Here is an 11337-nt window from a genome sequence, read left to right on the forward strand (position 1 = left end):
GAGACTGATCTCACTTATTAAGAGATCTTATTTTACTAAGTAGCCGGATGCTTACTTGTTAGTGCTAAAAAGAATCATCCTAACCACTTCTTGTGACAGATGGGTAAACAGTTCTGCAATAACTAGCTTGGGAACAATTCCAACTAGGGAATGAGAAGAAAAACAAAACTATAGTTCACTGCTCACTCCCCAAACACTTTTCAAAATGATAGGTTCAATCCTACTTCTAGGCCTTAGTAAATTATAAGTATTCCAAAATTCATCTTTTTATTAGAGCACTTTCCAAACTGCTTTGTTTTCCTGCCTGTTTTCTCCAACCAGGCTCCCCGGTCAGGGGCTGTTTTACTTCCTTGTGTTTCCAGCGTGAAATACTGTGTCCGACACATAGCTAGTGTTCAAATGACTACCAAAATGCTCACCCACGAGGCAGGCCCCAAACCTAGCACTGCAGGTCAGAAATAAACAGACTGTGAAATGGCATGACTGCAATCCCCCTCTGTCCCCATCTGTCCCGGAACCGAGAGCAGGTTGGGGAAGAGCACTCTCGGTCCCAGAGCCTCCCGAAGTCCCGGCTGAATGGAGTGGGCTGTCTGACGCGCCCGGATCCTCTGTCCTCTAGGCACAGAACACGATCCTTCCCGCTCTCTAAGGCAGAGGGGACCCGGGTGCTGTCCTCTCCTCCAAGCCCAACCTTGAAACGACCCCTCCCCGACCTGGCCCTACCAACGCTCCACTCCGAAGCCCCAGCCTGGGCGCCCAGGGCTTCCCAGCGGGGGCGCTGCGGTGCACTGTGGGAGCTGTAGTTCCCCGGCGAGTTCCGAGCCCGGGCGGTCCTGCGGACGGGACTCCCGCTCCCAGAAGCCCCCGCGCGGGCGCCTCGCCCAGTCCTGCCACACCTCACCTGTTCTATGGACGTGACTGTTTCCACCGAGTCGTCCTGCAACCGCTCCCGCGCGTGCTCCGGCCTCAGACTGTACAGCGGCTCTGACCAGACAGGGGAGGAAGATGGAGGGCAATAGTAGGTGAAGGAACTCGGAGAAGCCATGACCGGGAAAGCAGCGGGCGGAGTGTAGGACTCAGCTTCGTTAAGCAACAACGCGCATTGAAACTCGAGCGGGCTAAGGCGCTACGGGGAGCGGATAGAGTCAAAAAGATTTTGAACGCGAATCTCTCCTCCCACGTACACGTCTCGGGGAGTGAGTTACTGAGATGCTGCCACCCCCTATTGGGAAGAGGTGCTGCTGCAAGAGCTCAGCTTCCTGGAGCGCAAAGATGTGTACATCTGAATTTCATTTCAGAGAGATGGCGTAGGATGCCTCGGTTTGTTATGCAATTAAAAAAAAAAACTTTAACATTCTGCTAATTCTCATTTAATTGTAATGCAGTAGTTTGCAGTTTCAGGTGCCCAAGAACCTAATGAGTATAACTTTGAAAGCGCTTCTGACAGCTCTCCGTATTGCTTCAGCGACACTAGTATTAATAGAATTTTTGTGCACCTTTGAGTACTTGACAGCTTCCCAAGAGAAGCTAGGAGCTTCTCAGCAAACGTGCAGAATTGCTGGCTCAGTAATTCCATGATGGAGGGAAAGGGCATTGTAAATTTCTCCTACTTCTTGGGAGTTGCAGTGCAGTAGCAAGAACTAAAATGCAGTAGAAAGAATAAGTGTAAGTGAAACAAAGAAATATTCAGTCAGTTAGCCAGCAAGTAATTATGGAACATCTACATGTCAGGCATCATGCTAGGGCCAGGCCCTAGGAATACAAAAGTGAACAAAACAAACAAGGTCCCTGCCCATGGGAATCTTACATAGTAAGGAAATTGAATATATAAACACAATAAATATATGAAGACTTGTGATACATGGTATGAAGGAAAATAACAGAGTCTGTGAGAGAGACCAAAGGGGCAGGAGACTAATTGGATTGGGTGGTCAGGCCAACCCTCTCTGAGTGATGTTTAAGCTAAGACCTGAAGGATGACAAGGAGCCATCCAGATGAACAATGTGGGAAAGAGCTCTTCAAAAGGAAGAAACAAGGTGGGATGCGGTGGCTCACGCCTGTAATCTTAGCACTCTGGGAGGCTGAGGTAGAAGGATCGCTTGAACTCAAGAGTTCAAGATCAGCCTGAGCAAGAGTGAGACCCCCGTCTCTACTAAAAATAGAAAAATTAGCTGGGCATCATGGCCCACGCCTATAGTCCCAGCTACTCGGGAGGCTGAGGCAGGAAGATTGTTTGAGCCCAGGAGTTTGAGGTTGCTGTGAGCTAGGCTGATGCCACAGCACTCTACTCAGGGCAACAGAGTTAGACTCTGTCTCAAAAAAAAAAAAAAAAAAAAATCATGAAGAAGAAACAGCAACCTTGAGAGGACATGCCACAAATATACATATTTATGCATGTATTAATTCTGTTATTTGATCTGAAAGTGTTCAGAGTAAAAGAAATTCTTTGTTTCCTTCTTCCTTTCTTTTTTTTAGAGATGAAGTTGATCACTGGGCTCAAGTGATCCTCCCACCTCAGCCTCCTGAGTAGCTGGGACTACAGGCATGCGCCACCACACCCAGCCAGAAGTAAAAGACATTCTTACTGAGTGGACTGAATCATCACATACACCCCCATAAAAACAATGTTAGAGTTCTGATTTTAGGAAAATCTTGCAGCCTTTGGACAAGCAATAGAAGAGAATTTCTTTCAGGACATGCATGGGAAGTACTATACCAAAATTATAATAGTAAAAGGTTAAACTATTTGGAAATTGGGGGGAGAAGATGCAGTAATAACAGGCATTCCAGATACAGTTGGAGACAAGCTGTACTTCCTGCTCAGAGCATTTCACTCTGTTCCCACTCAATTCCACATCACACTTTTAGGATCCAGGAAATGTAGGCCAGTGTGATAATTCACAACCAGCCATTCTCCTGTTCTTAGTCTCTGGTGGTAATTAGAAGCACTCAGAAAGATTCCAAAGGTAAGGCTGGGATGGCATAAAGGCCTCAGGTGGGTGAACACTGTCAGCATGCCCATCTTAGTGGCACTGTTGCTGAGTTAAGACCTATAGGCAGTGGCTGAGGATCATGGATATGGCTGTACAATGTGAAATGGTCTCCTTATACATCTTTCCCTTAATTCTGTTTCCAAGGGAAAAAAATCTGATAAAGTCAGGGTCATAACTAAGGATTCAGCCTTCCTGGTAAAGAGTTTCTTTGCTTAAGAAACAACGTTTCAATTATAAAGACTGTGCTATTGAAAGAATAGCTGGAACAGTTTTGTAACAAAGTGTTGCATCTCTCACAGGTGCACCTTAAGCAACTGCAAATTGTATTCTAGAAATAGAAATCCATTATTGAAATTCAGTCTCTGCGAGGGTACCCAAAAGATAATAGGAGCTCAGCAAGAGTCTCCTGCAGGATGGTGTCTGCTTAGTCAATAAATGGTTATTGAGCCCAGGGTACGTGCTGGGCACTCAGCTAAGTGCCACGGAGACAGTCATGAAGAAGCCAGACACAGTCTATGCCCTGATGATTTCATGATTTACCAGAAGAAACAAACATTAAACAATAATTACAGAATTGCATTACAGTTGGGGGAAATGGCATGAGTGAGAAAGCACAGGGCGTTGTGAGATTGCGTAACAGGGGAGACCTAAGGGGAGTCTGGAATGTCTGGAAAGACTTCCATGAGGAAATGAGTTAACTAACCCAAGGTGAGGGAGCATTCCAGGCAGAGGAAACCCAGGGACAATCAAAAATCAAGTGAAGGCCGGGCGTGGTGGCTCACGCCTGTAATCCTAGCACTCTGGGAGGCCGAGGCTGGTGGATCGCTCGAGGTCAGGAGCTCCAGACCAGCCTCGGCAAGAGCGAGACCCTGTCTCTACTAAAACAGAAACAAATTATCTGGCCAACTAAAAAATCTATATAGAAAAAATTAGCCGGGCATGGTGGCACATGCTTGTAGTCCCAGCTACTCGGGAGGCTGAGGCAGTAAGACCGCTTAAGCTCAGGAGTGTGAGGTTGCTGTGAGCTAGGCTGACGCCACGGCACTCACTCTACCCCGGGCAACAGAGCGAGACTCTGTCTCAAAAAAAAAAAATCAAGTGAAACCAGTAGTAAAAACTATGAGGAGTTTGTACTCTATGGGTGCATTGAGAAGACTGTTCAGCCTTGGATCAGCAATGGCCCACCAGTTTTCCCTCCTCCGGGTTTAATAAAACCACTCATTCAAGAAGCAGAATGAACACAAATACAGGTGGTACCACAGAGAATGATGTATTTAAAGAGAGACTAGCAACTCCAGCTTGGACTGCAGATGGTTTGGGTTTATTTTACTCAAATGCCTGATAATCTTTTCTAAATTAAACTGTTTCTTTAAAAATAATATTAAATGTGGACAGTGCTATCTTGTACTTTACAAGAAAAGGAAAATAGTAATCATCTAAAATAACCACTAGAGGTCGCTTCTGCCCCTAGAGCAGGCTTAGAGAATAAGCTTTAAAACTGCTCATTGCATTACTCACGCAAGCCCTGTGTCGGAATGAATTGTTTCTTTTAATATCTTGGGAAACTATGTAATATTGCATGTGGGAACATTTGGAAAATGGAAAGAACTCCTCTATTATCCCGCTAGGTAATTAATTTCCTCCCCCACATTTACGCCTCTACATCATCTGTGCCCTTCTGCTCTGAGGTCCTGTGCCTCCTGCTCCCCTGGACAGAATGACTGCCCCAGCTCCTACCTAGGGCCAGCCCCTCTCCCTCCCCTCTCGTGCCACCTAGAGATGTCACTACAGCAATTCTCCCTTGCCTCTCCCAAAACATCAAGTTTTCCTTCTCCTTGATCATGCTGGTCACCCTCAAACATGCTATTCCTTCATTCTTGGGGGGAAAATGTTTTTATCACAGTTGACACTCCTCTACTACCTCCCCACTACTCATTGGCAAGGCCCCTGAAAGAGTGGCCCCTCCCAATGTCTCCAATTCCTCTCCTCCAGCACTCTCTCTCTCTCTCTCTCTCCCTCCCTCCCTCATCCATTATAATGTGGCTTCCCAATCAGTTCTTGTCACATCTCTGTTAAACTCCATATTGCTAAATCCAAGGGCCGGTTCTCAGTCCGCATTTCAAGTCTTTCTACTTGATTTCCCAGCAACATTTGCACAGTTAATCAATCCCTCACTTGAAACACTTTCTTCTTGTAGTGTCTAGCACTGGTTTTCCTTCTGCTTTGCTGGGCTTTACCATTTCTTCATCTCCCTTGATGTCTTAGTTTGGGAGTGCCCAGGATTCAGTCCTAAAACCTCTTCTCTGTGTACACTCACCTGTGAGCTCAGGCAGTCTCAATGTTTTAACACCAGCAGGTTGAAGACTCCCTCATTTATATCTCCAACCTGGATGTCTCTCCTGAACTCCAGAGTTCACGTCTAATGCCTATTTGCATCTCCACTTAGATCTCTAATAGGCATCTCCAACTTAATATATCCACAACAGAGCTGCTGGTCTTCCCTTCCAAACCTGTGTACTTGGTCCTCCTGATCTCGGTGATGGTAACTCCATTCTTCCACTTTCCCCAAATACCTTGGAGCCATTCTTGGTGCCTCTCTTACTCTCACTCCCCTTAAGTTCTGTTCAAAATACATCCAGCATCTGATCACTGCTTACCAATTCCACTGCCAGGGTCCAAGCCACCATCATCTGTTACTTGGCTTCTTACACTAATCTCTTAACTGTTCTCCCTGTTCCCACTCTTGTCCCCCTATACCCTCTTATGAACTTGCTATAAATTGAATGTTTGTGTCCTCCCAAAATTCATAGGTTAAAACCTGATCCCCAATGTGATGGTATTTGAAGGTGGGACCTTTGGTCGGTGTTTAGGTCATAAGGGCAGAGCTCTCATGAATGAGATTAGTGCCCTTAAAAAAGAGACCCCAGAGAGCTCCCTCACCCCTTCTGTGAGATGCAGAAAGAAGAAAGCCATCTATGAACCAGGAAGCGGGCCCTCACCAGACACCAAATCTGTGGGTGCCTTGGACTTCCCTGTCTCCAGAACTGTGAGAAACAAATTTCTGTTGCTTATAAACCACTCAGTTTATGGTATTCTGTTACAGTTGCCTGAAAGGTCTAAGACAAAACATAGAAGTCAGACTGAGCCTTTTTAAATGTAAGCAAAGTCACCCCTTCACTCCAAGCCTTCTTCTCATTTCATTCTAAGTCAAGGTCCCTAGAAGGCCCCGACCTCCTCTCTGGCCTCTTCTCTTTGTGCTCTCCTGCTGCTCACTCTCTCCGGACACTGGCCTCCTCACTGTTCCATGTGCACGCAGCCTGCTCCAGCCTCAGAGCACTTATGCTTGCCATTCCCTCTCCCTGCGATGCTCTCCCCTCACTTCTGTAGTTTTTACTCAAATTCTTTAGTCTAACTCAAAATCTCCTTCCTTTTTAAAATTTTATTTTTTATATTTTTTAGAGATAGGACTTTGCTCTGTCACCCTGGCTGGAGTACAGTGGTGTGATCGTAGCTCACTGCAGCCTCCAATTCCTAGGCTCAAGTGATCCTCCTGCCTCAGCCCCCTGAGTAGCTGGGACTACAGGTGCACAATACCATTTTATTTTTTGTAGAGATGGGTCTCCCTATGTTGCCCAAGCTGGGCTTGAACTCCAGGCCTCAAGCCATCCTCCTGCCTCAGCCTCCCAAAGTGCTGGGATTACAGTCCTGAGCCACTACGCCTGGCCAAAATCCCTTTCCTTAAGGTCTCTCCTGACCTCCCCATATAAAATTGAAGTGCCCTCCCCCTCCAGTAATACCTTATCCTAGTCTCCTACTCTATTTTTCTCCATTACACTCATCATCAGATTGTGGGCTTTATATTGTATGTATTTGTTATGTTTACTGTCTGTCTTCCCTCACTAGAATGTAAGCTCTACAGGGCAGGGATTTTTGTATGTTTTGTTCATTGCTGTACTTCCCTGACACATAATCAGCATTGAATAAGTTAAATGATCTGAATGATTTCCAGTCATTGTGATACACATTTGAGTGCTTGTTCATGTAACATACTATAAAAGATAATGAAAATGAACATAATAATGCTAGCCTTACCTTTCCTAAGCTTACTATCTAATAAACTATATAAATATAAATAATATAAATGTATAACTGCAAACAAATGCATTAAGTATATAAAATTTTAAATGCAAACATGAAATAAATAAATAAAAATATAAAATAAGACCTAATACTTACACAGAATATGTTCCTCAAGAATGTATTGTCTCATGGTGGTAGAATAGGTGAAGGAGTAACTCATTCTATTTATCTTTATTAAGTAGAATCTATTCTGTTTAATGAAGATGAACTTTTAATATATAATATTTGTGTTTGGTAATATTTCAATAAATATTCTCCAGTAATAATTTTTAAACAGTTACATTAGAATTTAGAAGTTGTAGAATGCAATTTTTATTTTTATATCCTGTAGTACACAAAAGGAAATATAAAATGTTTCCAATCACCAAAAAACAGAATAGCTTTCTAAATACAGTGCAATGATTTTATGGCACAGAGAACAACTGTGAGCTTCTCAGAAATCAATAAATCATCCGTTCTACATACCTGCATTATTGTATTCTTATTTGTTTTTTGAGACAGAATGTTACTCTGTGGCCTGGGCTAGAGTGCTGTGGTGTGATCATAGCTCACTGCAGCCTCAAACTCCTGAGCTCAGGTGATCCTCCTGCCTCAGCCTCCCAAGGAGCTGGGACTACAGGTATGAATTGCCACATTCAGCTAATTAAAAAAAAAAATTGTTGAGATAGGGTCTCATTATGTTACCCAGACTGGCCTGCATTATTTTATTGTGTCATATATTGATATAAAAGAAATCACACTATATATTATTAATCACTACATTTACTCTATTACTGGAAACCTATGCAAAAGTATTGACTCTCAGTCCTGTTTTGGGTTGAAGCCAACTAAACGTTGTTCACATTGAAAATTCTGAGAAATGATTTTTAAAACTGTTGAGAGGCAATGCCAGAAGTCTACACTGCGGGGCATACTAGTGACTCTCAGGCCTGGCTGTGCATTGGTATCACTGGTGAAGACTTTAAAAATCCAGATTCTCCCAGGCACCAGCCCAACCTACTGAATCAGAATCTCTAGGGCTGGGCCCAGGCACATGCATTTTGTTAAGGCTCCACAAGTCATGCTACACACAGGTAGGGTTGGGAGCCACTGTGAACCTTCTCTATATGTGCCAGAAATGCTGGCTGCCCACCCCAGTCCTCCTCCCCTTCCACACAGGACAGCCGCAGCTGGGCAGAGACTGCCCAGCAGTCCCCCTTGCATTTAGGCAGGGCCTTGTGAGTGGGTTCTGGCCAATGAAATGTGGGAGAAGTGATATCCATAGCATCTGGACTGGCCCTTAAAAACTTTCTACTTCGTCTATTTCCTCTCTTCCTCTCTCTGCCAGCAGAATGTCAATGCCTAGGGCAGCCCTCCATATTTAAAAGAACGTCATGCCACATGTTCTAAAAATTAAAAACCTCAATTAACTAAGAGGTCATTCAGTATAGCACTCCACTGGACAAATGGTATCCCCTTGTAGATTCAAAACGACTTTCTGGACAAACATTGTGACCTCTTTCAAATGTATATTATTACTACTCCTTTCAAATGGCCTTTGTGAAGTCTGCTAGTTTAGATCTACAGGGTCAAGAATCCTCTCTTCTGTATGACAGAGCCCTTCCTCCCCTGCTCTACAGGGCAATCTCAGAGGGGGTCTTAGGTAAAAAAGGAAAGTCTGTAATCTTGTGTCCTTGGTGGGCAGGCACTCTCCCCATCCTTGCTGCAAGGCACATCTTGCTTTGAAAAGGAGTCCTGCAATGGGAGCCTCTTGTTGAAGATAGCAGAGCTTCTGCCACCCTGGGTGCCTGAGTGACTTTGTGGAACAGAACCACCCTCGCTTCCCTCTCCTTGCTGCCCATTAGACTTTACAGCAATTAGCATTACCTTAACTAATACATGCAGTGACCCATTCCTGCATGTATTCCTAACTGCAGACTACATCTTGTCTTCCAAAACTGTAACTTTGACAATAAAAGTTGACTATGACATATATTGCATGGCTCATGGTTGTTAGTCATGTCTCTCAATTCTAGTTTCATAAAGGGAAGGATCTCTCTTCTGAGGCTGTCCCATCACAAAACCCTCCACACTGGCAGTCTAGACCACCTATCAGGAAGCCACAAGGAAGACACCACAACTTTCATCCCCACTCTGAAAGGATGAAATAATTCCTAAAACTACTTCTGAACTGGAAATCTTACCTGATGAGGCTCCTGGTGGGATGTTTGTTATGGGCCAAACTGTGTCCCCATTGCCCCCAAATTCATATTAAAGTCCTAACTCCCGTACCTCAAAGTGTGGCTGTATTTTTGGAGATAAGACCTTTAAAGGGGTAATTCAGGTCATAGGGGTGGGCCCTAATCCAGTTTGTCTGGTGTCCTCCTAAGAAGAGATGAGGACGCTGACAGGCATAGGGGAGACCATGTGCACATGAAGACAGCCATCTACAGCCAAGGAGAGAGACCTCAGAAGAAGCCAACACTGTTAACACCTCGATCTTGGACTTCTTCAGAATTGTGAGAAAATAAATTTCTGTTATTTAAGCCACCCAGTCTATGGTACTTTGTTATGTCAGCCCTAGCAAATCAATGCAGTCCTGAAGGTCGTGGCCAAGACTCCCAGACAACCTGAAACGGTACTGTGGGTCATGCTGTGTCAGCACAAATTACCATCAGAATTGTTTCCAGCCCCGATATGCTCAAGTCTGTGACAATCTGCCCTCTCCTCTCTTTCCTTGTCATTTCAGAGTCTCTTTCCTCCATCTCTATCACAGAAAAGAAAAAGGATGTGAATGGAGGACAGTACTGAGACCATGGGGGGGGGTGTCTGTCCTGTTTCTTCTAAGCTGGAGATAAGGCGGAAACTCTGCACAGTGAGCACGTGGTGATGTGCGTGTGCTGCCCGTCGCCCAGAGTTGGAAACACGGTGTGGGTCTAGAAGAGGCATAGGGTTGGGCTAATGAGGAGCCCCGTGATCCAGCTGTGCTGAGTTCTGAGGCCCCCGTGGTCCAGCTGTGCTGAGTCTTGGTGATGGGCTGCCTATGGGTGCACCTCTCCAGTTATGCTGTTGCTATGGCATATCTCACAGTGGTGCCCTTGGGAGCATGCTGTGTGTCTGGGGCGGGGGTGGGGTGAGCAGGGGTAGGCACTTGTCTCCCTGGTAAAAAAAATCACCATACCAGTATTGAGAGACTGATTCTAGGAGATTTCTTGTGGGAGAGATGTTCAGCAACCATTCCTCGGATGCCTCCCAGCTCTACTGAAATTTGCCCCAGTCCAAGGTGACCACAATGGGGGAGGATGCTGAAATGTCCCACTGAGTGACTGAAGGGGATGGAATTAGGTATTTCATTTACAAACATCCTGGTTAAAACGAACTTTGTTGTCTCTACTAGTCTATTTGGTTCTTTTGTTAACATTGTCCCCAAATCTTGGCTCCTCTGTCTCACAACACACAGACACACACACACACACACACACAGATCTCTATATGGTGGCTCTGAAAGTGGCTAATTTGAGATGGATGAGAATGGATAACTGAAGCTTGGACTTCTAGACTATTCTTCCTCACCGGTTTTTTAAAGAAATCTAAGCTACTGAATTTCAGGTCAGCCAAGTATGATGTGGATTTATTCAGGAAACCTCATTCCCTTTCCTCTCTTGCCTAGGAAAAGCCATTTCTTTCAAAGTGGAGTGAGAAATCCACTTCAACTTGCATCTTCTTTCCTGTTTCCCCCAACAGAAGCCAGCAAAGAGCCACTAAAGGTCCCGGTCAGGAGGCCTGTGGAGAGTACTTACGGTCACAGCGCACATCAGTGGGAAGACAGCCGTGGTGCCCAAAGAGGCTGAGTTGAACCTGTGCTCTGTACTCTCGTTGGTGGTGGTGGGAGGAAAATCACAGCAGGCTGGGCCTAAGTTGAGCAAAAACATCCCGGGCCATATTCATCTGTGGGTATTCTCACCACCCAGGTTCGCATAAGGAAAACATTACAGCATGTTTTCCGTACCTTCACATTTACTCAGTACTGTGTCGAGTGCTGTGCAAGTCCTTTGCCCACATTAGCTTATTTCATCTTTCCAACAATCCTGTAAGGTAGTTACTCTAAATATCCTTATTTTGAGATGAGGAAACTGAGGCACAGAGAGGTTCAGTAATGTGCTCAAGGGTGCACAGCTGCTGAGCAGTGGCGCTGGGCCTGAAAACCAAGCATGCCTAACTCTA

At 45.1% G+C, this 11337-nt stretch overlaps 1 protein-coding gene across 3 annotated transcripts in view; it reads right to left on the reverse strand.

Annotated features, from left to right (window-relative positions):
- Positions 1 to 1445, reverse strand: part of FNTB (farnesyltransferase, CAAX box, beta) — a 59247-nt gene extending 57802 nt beyond the window's left edge. For all 3 annotated transcript variants that reach the window (XM_045565591.1, XM_045565582.1, XM_045565601.1), the window contains exon 1: positions 902 to 1445. In XM_045565591.1, the coding sequence (XP_045421547.1) occupies positions 902 to 1045 (144 nt within the window). In that variant the 5' untranslated portion in view covers positions 1046 to 1445. The remainder of the gene's footprint in view (positions 1 to 901) is intronic.
- Between the last annotated feature and the right edge of the window lie 9892 nt (positions 1446 to 11337).

Source organism: Lemur catta, chromosome 1 (genome assembly GCF_020740605.2).
Source record: "Lemur catta isolate mLemCat1 chromosome 1, mLemCat1.pri, whole genome shotgun sequence".
Classification (NCBI taxonomy): domain Eukaryota; kingdom Metazoa; phylum Chordata; class Mammalia; order Primates; family Lemuridae; genus Lemur; species Lemur catta.